This window comes from Chiloscyllium punctatum, chromosome 35 (assembly GCF_047496795.1).
Source record: "Chiloscyllium punctatum isolate Juve2018m chromosome 35, sChiPun1.3, whole genome shotgun sequence".
NCBI classification, from domain to species: domain Eukaryota; kingdom Metazoa; phylum Chordata; class Chondrichthyes; order Orectolobiformes; family Hemiscylliidae; genus Chiloscyllium; species Chiloscyllium punctatum.
In genome coordinates, this window is record NC_092773.1 from 22,587,993 (window position 1) to 22,600,624 (window position 12,632).

The window sequence follows — 12,632 nt, forward strand, 5'->3', positions numbered from 1 at the left end:
GTCACGGATAATGGAATACAGGCAGGAAAGTGGGGCTGAGGCCGTGACAAGATCGGCCGCAATCTTAGTGCCTGTTCGAAAAGTGTGTAAGGACCCACCCCTGCTCCTCAGTCCTAAATTCCTAGGCTCCGTTCAGCTCCTCAAACCTGCTAGACAGGAACGGTGGGAGGTCACTTCTTGCTAACACGTGGTGTGTACAAATCGGGAAGACCATTCAGGCCCTCAAGACTGTCTCTCACAAACCGGGAGATTTGGAAAATGTAGTTGGACGATCCAAGCTGGGCATGAAAGAGACCCTCATCTCTCTTTACAGAGCTTCCCCTCTCTGCAACTTGTGCATCAGTTTCTGGTCAAGTTGTTAGACCCAGATTCAATGCGAATACAGTCCGTCTCTCTCTCTCTTTCCCCCCCCCCCCCATACCTCACTCAGAAAGGGGTCAGAAATCCTCCAGTCTCCCTGACTGCAAATTCAATGACAGGACTTCCAGGAAAATAATGCACACTGACTTCCCAATAACAGAATGTGAGAACATCAGAAACAGGAGGATGTCGTTCATCCCCCAAGCCGGCCTTGCCCTTCACTAAGATCATGGCCGATCTGCTCTAGGCCTCAAATCCTCTTTCATGCGTAATTCCTCATAGCCCTCGCCTCTCTGTAGGCCCATTTCCCAGCTTTGGGTACTTCAAGTGATTGTCCCAACACTTAGGCTCGTAGAATTGTACAGCACGGAAACAGATCCTTCGGCCCAACCCGTCCATGCTAACCAGATATCCTAACTTAATCTAGTCCAGGATGGCAGATTTCCTTCCTCAAAGAGCATTAGATGGGTATTTGCGACTGTCATCATTGAACGAGTTTTCAAGTCCAGAACTCGTTGCAGAGTTAAATTTCGCCGTCTGCCTTTCAGCCCCCCCCCCATGTCCCCAAAACATTTGTCTAAGACTCTGGATTGCCAGTCCAGTGACCTTTCCCACTGGACCACAGCCTCCCGGTAGCAGAAGCTGATCTGATTGAACAGTGTTCCTGTTACCTGTGAGAATATGAATAAGGGATGCTTGAAGGACAACCACCTGACACCAGGTTATAGTCCAACAGGTTTACTTGATATCACAAGCTTTCGGAGCGCTGTTCCTTCAGGTGACATGGAGCGAGGCGCACAGGCTCAGAATATATCCCTCAGGCGGAGAGATGGTGGCAAGATAATTCCAGCTAAATAAGAGTGTCAACAGTTAAGTACAAATGGTGTGAGGGAATTGTCGACAGGCTGAGTAGCAAGTGAAGGGATGACCAATGAACCAATTAACTGAGGCAGAGAGATAAGTACAAAAAAACCAAAAATCAGATAGGAGAGCAACCGAAACGGAGGAGGAACGATTTGAGGCCTGTCAACTGTTCGGAAGAGAGAGGCTGAGAGGGGGGGAGGTGGAATGGCTGTGGGGGGGGGGGGGGGGGGGGAGGTGGAATGGCTGCGGGAGGGGATAATCTAATTCCGAGGTGTCTGGAATGAGTTCGAGACAAAGTGGCGACTCCAAAGTTGCCCTGAGTGTTTCAGTTCGAAGGTCAGTAACACCGTGGCTGATATTGGCACAGTTTGAGCAGCTGAAGTCATTAATCTGCCTCCGAGCACACCAATAAATCTCATTTCTATTCACAAATAAGCCCACTGAAGCACAAGAGGCCTATTGGTAACTATGACAACAGCACAATGTTGGGGGGGGGGGGGTAGGTAATTTCCTGCTACTAATTAGGAAGTGAGATCACCAGCCGGTGTTGTTGCTGTCAAAGGCCTCGCCTTCCCCCTCCGGTCTGCAAAACCAGGCCTTTTCCTCTCTGCAGTTCTAATGCTGTGTAGTCTGTGCAAGGGGTGAGCTGATTTGGATGAGGGTGTTCCTCCCTCAAGCTGGGGGGAGGGGAGTCTTCACAGGGCTTATGGTGGAGTGGGGGTAAAAGTGGGTGTCATGGTAAGATTTTGCGATGGCCCCTCACTGCATTCAGTGGGCGGCACGGTGGCACAGTGGTTAGCACTGCTGCCTCACAAGCGCCAGAGACCCGGGTTCAATTCCTGCCTCAGGCGACTGACTGTGTGGAGTTTGCACATTCTCCCCTGTGTCTGTGTGGGTTTCCTCCGGGTGCTCTGGTTTCCTCCCACAGTCCAAACATGTGCAGGTTAGGTGAATTGGCCATGCTAAATTGCCCGTAGTGTTAGTTAAGGGGTAGATGTAGGGGAATGGGTGGGTTGCGCTTCAGTGGGGCGGTGTGGACTTGTTGGGCCGAAGGGCCTGTTTCCACACTGTAAGTAATCTAATCTAATCTAAGTCCTGTTGTCACCTTCACACGTTAAGGGAAGGCTGAACAGACAGTTTAACTCTAGCCATATATTACTGCCTTGTCCGTCTAGATTTGACTATTCAGGTCTAGGCTGGACCTCCCCCGTTTTACTGTCCTCTGAAGCCGTTCTTGTATTTTACTCATACCTGAGCCCTTTTTGGAGTTTGCTCCTGTGCTTTATTGACCCACGCACGCTCTTGTTATGCAAGTTTTTGAATTTACAAATTTGAGTTTTCAAATCCCTCCACAATCTTTGTCCCTGTCTCTGTCATCTCCACCAGCCGCACTCCCTCTACAATAGCTGCGTTCCTCCAAGTCCACCATTCCCCCCCCCGCCCCCCCCCATCCCCGGCTTTAATCACCGTGCCTGGACCCCTGGACTCTGCAATACAACAGAAACCGAACTGCGAATGCTGTAAGTCAGAAATTAGAACCCAGCACTTGCTGGAAAAACTCGGCAGGTCTGGCAGCTTGCGTGGAGAAGAACACACAAAAAAAAAATCAGAGTTAACGTTTCCGGTCCAGTGACCCTTCCCCAGGACTGGGCGACCCGAGTCCCGAGGAAGGGTCAACGGACCCGCAGCGTTAACTCTGATCCCTCTCCACAGGTGCTGCCAGACCTGCTGAGCTTTTCCAGCAAGTCCGGCTTAAGCTCTCTGCCTGCCTACCCTGCACTCCTCCAAGAAACACCACCCCCCCCCTAAAAAAAACGTCACTGACGTTGGTTTTTATCGTGGGACTGAATGTTGAGAGTTGACGCAAGATTGTCTGATTTTCACACCGAACAAAGTGAACTCCTACTTTACGTAGTGTAGATTCAGAGGCAACCCGACTGGGGCACGTTTTGTTTTAAAATGATGAATGAACGTCAACTTACGGCGTGACAGCAGAAGTAGACCATTCAGCCCATTTAGTTCAATGAGACCATGGCTGGTCTGTTCATCCTCGACTGTACTTTCCTGCCTTCCTCCCCATAACCCTTGACGACTCCTTCCCGATTTAAAAATCGGTCTATCCCAGCCTCGACGGTAAAGAGTTCCACAAATTCACTGTCCTCCGCGAAGAAATCCCTCCTCAGATCTGTCTTAAATGTGTGACTCCGCATTCTGAAATAATGCCCACTTGGTCCTAGACTCTCGCAAGAGAAAACAGCTTGTCCGCATCAAGCTCCCTAAGACTCATACACTTCAGTGAGTACAGGCCCAAACTACTCAACCTCTCCTCACGGGACAGTCCCTTCATACCCAGAATCAACCTCATAAACCTCCTCTGGTCTGCTGCCTTGATCTATCCTTAGATAAAGGGACCAAACCTGCTTGTATTCCAGTTGTTAGTGCCTTGTACAGTTTTAGCAATATGAAGGAGAGGATAAGGACGTTGAGGGGCTCGGAGGGGAACTTGCAGGGGGGTGGTGTTCCCATGTACCTGCTGCCCCTTCCCGATGGAAGTGGCCGTGAGGTTTGGAAGGTGCTGTCTGAGGAGCCTGGGGGAGTTGCTGCAGTGCGTCTTGTAGATGGTACCCACTGCTGTTACTGACCGTCGGGGGGATGGAGGGAGTGGGGGTTTGTGGGGGTGGGGACAATCGAGCGGGGGGCTGCTTTGTCCCTGGGTGGTGTCAAACCCCTTGTGTGCTTGCTTTACTCAGAGAGTAGTCAGGGTATGGAATGCTTTGCCTGCAACGGTAGTAGATTTGCCGACTTTAAGTACACTTAAGTCATCATTGGATAAACATATGGAAGTACATGCAATAGTGTAGGTTAGATGGGCTTCCGATTGGTATGACAGGTCGGCACAGCATCGAGGGCTGAAGGGCCTGTAATGTTGTGTGTTCTATATGTTTTTGGAGCTATCCCCATCCAGGGCAAGTGTCCCATGACACTCCTAACGTGTGTCTTGTTGATGGTGCACAGGCTTTGAGGAGGCTGGAGAGGGTTCAGAAGAGATTTACCGGGATCCCAGGTATGGATAGGTAAAGATAGGCTGGGACTTGTTCCACTGGAGCGTAGGAAGTTTATAAGATAGTGAGGGGTATAGGTAGAGTTAATGGTAGCTGTCTAATCCCTAGGATGGGAGATTTCAAAACGTAAGAGGCACATGTTTAAGGTGGGAGGAGAGAGGTTTTAAAAAAGACACGAGGGCAACGTTTTTGCACCGAGGGTGCGGGAAATGAACTCCGAGGAAGTGATGGATGTGGCTACCATTTTAACGTTTAAATGACATTTGGATTTGTACATGAATAGGAAAGGTTTGTAGGGATGTGAGTCAAACGCAGGCAGGTGGAACGGGTTTAGTTTGGGATTATGTTGGGTGTGGACTGGCTGGGCCGAAGGGTCTGTTTCCGAGCTGGATGAGTCCGTGACTGTCTGTAAAAGGACCCCCAACCTACCCTTGCAGTTTCACGATATTGAAAGGTTTCTGGTCAGTGGTAACCCTCAGAATGTTGATAGTGGCAGTGACAATGATATCATTAAATGTCACGAGGAGATGCTTAGAGATGATGTTAAAAATCACACCACACCAAGTTATAGGCCAACAAGTTTAATTGGAAGCACTAGCTTTCGGAGCGTCCCTCATTCATCAGGTGGTTGTGAAGGACACAATTCTAAGGCACAGAATTTATAGCAAAAGTTTACAGTGTGATGTAACTGAAATTATACACTGAAAAATACCTTGATTGTTTATTGAGTCTTTCATCTGTTCAAATACAGTGATAGTTTCATGTTTTTCATGTGTAAATCACAAAACCTTTTTTAAAAAGTTGCATCTCGGGTTAGCTGTTAACAATGGTGATAGCTATCAATATGTTGAGGGTGTTAGCCCCCTGTGTTCTCTGTCTATGACCTGATGTTTAGATTGATTCTAATCTAAAAAGTGAGAGAGCAGCGTTTTACATGAATGCATGCAGTTTTTGAGCAAAGTACAATGTAACTCTGCAAGTACAAATTCACCCCACGAAATATATGTGTGTGTGTGTCTGTCTGTCTGTCTGGATTGGGGGTTGTGAGTGTGAGAGAGTGTATATGTGTGTGTGTAGTGTGTCTCAGTCCAACACCAGCATCTCCAATTCTTAGATGATCATTACCTTGCCTAAATATTACTTGCTGGGTTTTTTTGTTGCCCAATCTGCTGATAGTTGGGGTCTAGACCCAGAGAAGTGTCTGACAAACTGTGCCCAAAAGGGTCTCCACGTGAGAAGGAAGCCACAGCCAGGCAGGAGACTTGTACAGTGGTTAGCTTATGTTCTCCGTGCATAACCTCATTTCCTTAAAAAGCTGTGTCAGGTGGCATCTTCTTTATCAACGAGAGCTCAATGTTCCAACATGCCGCTGCTGTCTGCGAGTGGATCTTCACCGTCGACGTGCTGGTCTTTTACGGGACTTTCTCCTTCGACTTTGCCTCTATCACCAACGAGACTGTGCTGGCCATTATGAGGAGAGGGCAGAGCAAGGCGTCGAAATCCCCGGGGAGCAGTGCGTCCGCCCACCTCAACAGCAACCCAGAGAGCATTGCCATGATTTAATTGCTGCAGACTGGAGTCTACACAGTCACCCTCCCTGATTCAGAGCTGTGCACGGGTTCTGAGGTAAAATGTGAATTGATGGCTGCGTGTCGTGTACCACGCCCCTTTATTTCTCCCAAAATGGCCGTGCAGAGCTTGAATAATCCCGAAACGAGACACTTGTGGTCAAATCCTAACCTCGTTTGGACCCGCACAAGAATGCCAAATTCTAGCGGCGGGAGTTTGCTTTTGTGACGGCACCACCACCCTGGCCCGTCAGAGTCCGGCTGCGCTCCGCCCTCTTGTGGTAGAAATTGCGCTGCTCATTTGGAATTTGGCATTCTTGCACTGAGGTCCTGAAGAGAGTGCAGGGCGAAAAACATAAGTGCGTCGCGTCTGTTCGCCACGCGTTGTCAAGGCTCGGCTGACTTGTTGTTAGGCTCCCTGCGAAGAAAGGAGAAGCAACACCAAAGGGGAAAAAAAAATACCCTCCAAATCGAAGGGAAGGTGGCAGGGAATGCTGTAGCCAGGTGACGGTGCCTGGGCCTTCACTAGGCGACAGTTAGCACCACAGTTATCCAAGCCGTCGTCTTACCGGTTCTGTGGTAAATCTTGGTACCAATGTGAGTTTCAATGAACCCAAAAAGGAGGGGAGTGGTGCAGTCCTGTTGAATCAGCAAGCACGACACGTTTCAGCCACAGCAATTTCCCATAAATGTGAAGTGTAACCTTGGGGTTTTTTTTTCCTCTCTCATATACAGTGTGTGACCCCAGGTAGCTGAAAGGTAGATAACACTGCCATTCTCTAGACGCACATCACTTTTGATTGTGCATTTGATCTCCCCATCCCTGGCGTTCACTTATTTTTTTTGTCTTTGTCACGAGGTAGAGAGAGTATTAAAAGCAAAAGAAGTGGCTACGGCTTTCAGATCAAAGGTGGTTTTCTTTGATCGGTTTTTGACACTTTATTTGTCCAAAAACGAAGATCGGTCCCCTGCTCGGAGTTGGCTTACCTGGGCCAAAAGAAGGGGCTGCGCTTGGGGAGGGAGTGGGGGGGGGGGGGGCTGCTGTTGGGATATGTCAGGTGCATTCCTTGTGAGCCCACCCACCACTTGTACACTTTCCCAGCCAGGATTTCTCAGACCGGGAGCAGGAGATTACTTCCCTCCCCTTGTTGGAGCGAGTTCTTGCTGCTCAATGCCATACAGTTAGAGGCCCTCCTGTGACCGTTTCTCCCATGCCCTCAATAAGATGGGCATGCTTTAAACACAGGGAGAGCCAGTGCCTATTTCCAGTTCCTCACCTTAGGATTGGAAGGTGCGATGTGTGCTGGGCACTTCCAAAAGAGTGAAGCTGAACGAGTCTGCAGGGGCTGACACAAAGAGCTGACCTGTTTATTCACCTGCTGAAAATGTGGTGCTAGAAAGGCACAGCAGGTCAGGCAGCATCCAAGGAACAGGAGAATCGACGTTCCGGGCATCAGCCCTTCTTCAGGAATGGATGCTGCCAGACCTGCTGCGCTTTTCCAGCAACACATTTTCAGCTCTGACCTCCAGCATCTGCAGTCCTCACTTTCTCCTGTTTATTCACGTGGCAAACTTTTCCCACTTTTTACCGTCGGTGGTTTGGTGAGGGATTGGGCGGTGGGTAGGAGGAGGGGGGGGGGGTTAAACTAATGAATAAAGAGGGCGAAATACAAAAGCACCCTCACTGGCACTGTGCAGGAGTTGCGGTCTGTTGGTCAGCAAACCTCGAGAAGAAGCCTCACTCTCCAACTCCAAACGAGCCCTGGAGTCACCAGCTTATTGGAGTTTACTTAACCTTTGTGTACAGTACAAATCTGGAACACTGGCTATAAAGTCAAGTTGGCCCCTTGTTGGTCAAGTTTGCTAAGGGGGCCAAATTAGCCAATCGCCATCCGAGCCTGAAAGAGTGGTCGCTGTCTTGGTCACAGAGTGGACAGAGAGACTTTCACCTTACTCTGCCGTCCAGGCTGGACTCTGGCTGAGCTGTCCGCTAACTCCACACTGCACGACTTTGGTCCCACATAACTTTTGTCAACAAAAAGTCTTTATCAATCTCAGGTTTAAAATTCACAGTTGAATGTGTGAGGGAGTTCCCAACGTTGACCGTGCTTTGTAGTGCTGTTTCCTAATTTCACTTCTGAAGGCTCTGGCTTGTATCATTTTAAGACTCGTAGACCTGGACGCCCAAACCAGCGGGGAACTGTATCTCGCTGTTTTAGTCTTGGCGTCTTCCCTTTCATTTGGATGGAAAATCGTCAGCTCGGTGTGAGGCAAAACAGCTCCCAGCGTTGTCCTCTGTGCCCTCTAAGTGCAGGTTAAAAAGGGTCACGGACAGATAGGGAAGACTTGCCTTTTATAGAGTGCTCTCTCAGCATCCGACACTGCAAACTACTTTGGAGCCAACGAAGGTGACTTAAAATGAGCCCAGACCGCTCGCCTCACTATCTGGATACTTCATAACCATGTCCATGCAATGTGATTTCCGAAGTTTATTTCCACACCCCCTGGAGCCGGAGTCTGAGCCCAGCCTCTCATGGAAGAGAATCTTAAAAATTAAAACTCCCAGCTCTTTGGTTAAAGGATGCTGTGTCACAGTTTGCTGGGGTGTGCAGATGCTGCAGTGCAGGGAAGACTGGGTCAGCCTCGCTTGCAGGTGACAGTGTGGTAGCCACTGTACGTCTGAATTACAGACACCCCCCTCGCCCTTGCTGGGGAGTTAGATTCCTGACTGAGGTGCTGCTGCTCCCTGAAGCTGTTAACACCCCCTTACCTGGTCAGCGGTCTCTGAGCATTCACTCGGGTCCTGTGCCCAGTACGACTGGCACGTCGTTGTGAAATACAAAACCACCCTCACTGGCACTGTGCAGGAGTTGCGGTCTGTTGGTCAGCAAACCTCGAGAAGAAGCCTCACTCTCCAACTCCAAACGAGCCCTGGAGTCACCAGCTCATTGGAGTTTGCTTAACCTTTGTGTACAGTACAAATCTGGCTATAAAGTCAAGTTGGCCTCCGATTAGCAACCCCCCCCCCGCCCCAAGTGGATTGAAATCGGAGAGGGTAGGGGCTTGAATGCTGTGAACGATAAATTCACTCCAAATTTAAAATAAAAAGCTGCTTAACAAGAGGGGTTTATATCGACCAGAGTGCCTGGAATTCTTCAGGCGCTCGAGGAATGTTAAACAGAAGAGAAACTAGGTTCGTTAACCACAACGAAACAACCCCTTCTAACTGCCTCAGGACCACAGACTGCTCCCAAACACCACAACTACTTTTGAAGAACTAATGTTTTAGTGGTTGGACAGATCTGTGGGGGGGGGGGGGAAGAAAACACGTCCTCTGGCTTTGTCTGTTTTGAATTTATTTATTTTTTACGAAGAAAAGGGAAACACTCGCTTACTGTGAAATTTTGTAACAAAATCTTTTTAAATTCTTCTGTCTCGACGTCAGGGGGCCTTGTCTTTTCACCAGGTTCCTGCAGCAGAAATGTTCAACACTACCGTGGAAATTGGCCTGGGTCGGAACCTTGAACTGAACCACCACCTTCAAAAATCGTGCGTCAGGAATTGCATTTGTTTTTTTTTTAAAATAAACGTATTTTTAAATGTTGTCGTTCTGTTTCTTTCCTGACCACACTGTTGCACCCATTTTTTTTTCTCAATTCTTAGGAATTTAGTCCTAACAAGCACCATCCTTTCGGGCAATATCTCAGTAGATCTTATTCTTTTGTTTGCCCCGCCACTCCAAGCTGCAAGTACATTCCCCCTAAGGTTGCAATCCTTTACTCATTCTATTCCTGCACTCCCACTGCCCCCGTCGACGAGAAACCGAAACAATACAGGCCGGTCTCCTCTCTGATGGGGGGACTCTATTCCACTTTCCCTGTCTACTCACATACCCCATATCCTCTGCCTCCCTGGTCAATCAAGATTTGAACTACGGAAGTGATTAGGATTTTAGTTCAAGTTACCAAATGAGGCAAAATGTATGAGCAGCCCCTTACTGTTTTGTATGAGATCATACTCTAGATGAATATCACTTTGTGATATTCAAGTTTAGACCATGCTGCACACGGGAGGCGCCTGAACTTTAAACAACGCCAGATCCAAAAGCAAAACCTTTCTATTTTGTAACGTTCTGTTTCTTTATCCTGAGAGCTTAACAACAATCAGTTTTCGTTTATACAAAATGGGGGTGAAGGATCATTGTTCAAACGCAGAGAAAATGTTGACCAACATTTCTTTAAACAAATCTCATAATTTCGACCTATTCAACCTCTTCCCATGGCTCCTAGCAACATCCTTGTAAATCTTTTCTGCACCTTTTTCAAGTTTAACATCTTTCCTGCAGCAAGGAGACCAGAACTGAATGCAGTGGCCTAACCGGTGTCCATACAGCTTGCAATGTGACCTCCCAACTTATTTACTTAATGCACTGACCAATAAAAGCACGCCTTCCTCGCTACCCTGTTCTACCTGTGACTCCACCCTTCAACCTGCAACCCAAGGTCACTTTGTTCAGCAACACTCCTCAGGGACCGACCATTTAAGTGGGTAAGTCCTGCCCTACACTCCGCTCAACGACTTTGCAGAGATAAGACTTTGACTTTGGGCGGCACGGTGGCACAGTGGTTAGCACTGCTGCCTCACAGCACCAAAGACCCGGGTTCAATTCCCACCTCAGGCGACTGACTGTGTGGAGTTTGCACGTTCTCCCCGTGTCTGCGTGGGTGTGCTCCGGCAGTTCAGGTGAACTGGCCATGCTAAATTGCCCGTAGTGTTAGATAAGGGATAAATGAATAAGGGATAATCTAAGTAATCTAATCTAATCGTGAAAGTCTTGGCTCCAGAGTTTCAGTTGGGAACAGGCGGTGATTGTGGCATGTTTACATAATTTCCACTTTAAATGTCTAATGAGGAACTTACAATGACAACCTCAAAATCAGGACTGGATTGACTATACACGGACCCTTTCAAATTATTCTTCAGTCACTGCACTGGTCCGCAAATCTAAGTGCGGTCTCGATGTCCCACGCACGCCACATTCGTGCTATGTATTGCTTAGCTATCGCCAGAAGCTATATCCTAAACTTTCGAATTGTAAAGAGCCGCAGTGAGGAATTTAAATATTCCCAAGATCTACTGTGCTCAATCCTAGGCCCATCTGCAACCTTATTTCTTCAGCTCAAAGGAAGGTTTGACAGAGGTGTAAAAACGTTATGACGGAGATGAAAGGAATGGGTTTGTAATTTTGTAGGAGGGCCCTTTGATAAGAGTGGGAATCAGTACCAGCTTGACTGCTCCCTTCAGTGACACTATCGTCCTGTGAGCAATGTTACATTTAAGTCTTTCATCCCATGCACTTACAGTCATAGAGATGTCCAGCATGGTAAAGACATGCCAACCAGATATCCTAAATTAATCTAGTCCCATATCACTAAATCCTTCCTATTCATCCAGATGCATTTTAAATGTAATTGTAGCAGTCTTGACAGCTCATTCCATACAGGCACCACCCTCTGCATGAAAATGTTGTCCTTTGGGTACCTTTTACATCTTTCCCCTCTCACTTTAAACCTGTGCCCTCCAGCTTTAGACTCCCCCAGCCTGGGAAAAAGATCTTGGCTATTCACCCTATCCATGCCCCTTTTAGTTTTATCAACCTCGAGAAGGTCACCCTTGAGTTCAAAGGAAAACAGCCCCAGCCTGTTCAGCCTCTTCCCTAGAACTCAAACTCTCCAACCCCGGCAACATCCTTGTAAATCTTTTCGGCACCCTTTTCAGGTTTCACAGCATCTTTCTTACAGCAAGGAGAGCAGAATTAAACGCCGTATTCCAAAGTGGCCTACCCAATGTCCTGTACAGTCACAACAGAATGTCCCAACTCCTATACTCAGTGCATAGACCAATAAAGGAAAGCATACCAAACGCCTTCCTCACTATCCTATCTACCTGCAACTCTGCTTTAAAGGAACTATGTACCTGCTCTGTTCGGCAGCACTCCCCAGGGCCCTACCGTAAAGTGGATGAGTCCTGCACTGATTTGCCAGAACCCAATCATATTCCATGCAAAGTCCATCAACTTCAACTCTGCTAAGGATGAGAGCACCATGGAGTTGTACTCCTATTTGCAGTGTGTTGAAAGTAGCTGGGTGGCAGATGGAGTTAAATTCAGAAAAGTGATAAGGCAAATCAAGGCAGGGCTTATACACTTTGGTGTCTGTGCTACACTTGGACCTGACAAGCACCAAATCAGGACTTATACACTTAATGCCAGGATCCTGGGGAGTGTTGCCAAACAAAGAGAGCTTTAGGGTGCAGGTTCATTGCTCCTCAAAGATGGGGTCACATGCAGGATGGTGAAGAAGGCGTTTGGTATGCTTTATTGGTCAGTGCGTTGAGTATAGGAATTGGGAGGTCATGATGCGGCTGTCCCAATGATAAGGCCACTTTTGGAATACTGTGTTCAATTCTGGTCTCTCTGCGTTAAGAAAGATGTTAAACTTGACAGGGTTCAGAAAGAATTGACAAGGATGTCGGAAGGGTTTGAGCTACAGGGATGGGCTGAACAGGCTGGGGCTGTTTTCCCTGAGGGGTGACCTTTTCGAGGTTTATAAAATCATGAGGGGGTGTGGATAGGGTAAACAGACAAGGTATTTTCCCTGGGGTGGGGGAGTCCAGAACTTTGGGTGAGAGGGGGAAGACATAAAAGGGACCTGAGGGGCAACTTTTTCACGCAGAGGGTGGTGCGTGTACGGAATGGCAGGAGGCACAGCAAGGCAGG

At 48.1% G+C, this 12,632-nt stretch overlaps 1 protein-coding gene across 2 annotated transcripts in view; it reads left to right on the forward strand.

The window, feature by feature from the left end:
• Positions 1-9,458, forward strand: part of LOC140459782 (transmembrane protein 150A-like) — a 35,761-nt gene extending 26,303 nt beyond the window's left edge. The window contains exons 7-8 of one of the 2 annotated variants that reach the window (XR_011953864.1): positions 5,611-5,912; positions 9,300-9,458. Coding sequence is in view for 1 of the 2 variants with exons in the window: in XM_072554303.1 (XP_072410404.1) it covers positions 5,611-5,849 (239 nt within the window). In the remaining variant the exon portion in view is untranslated. Of the gene's footprint in view, positions 1-5,610 lie in introns of both variants that reach the window. The other variant, XM_072554303.1, reaches the window with a different exon arrangement.
• The last annotated feature ends 3,174 nt before the right edge of the window (positions 9,459-12,632 follow it).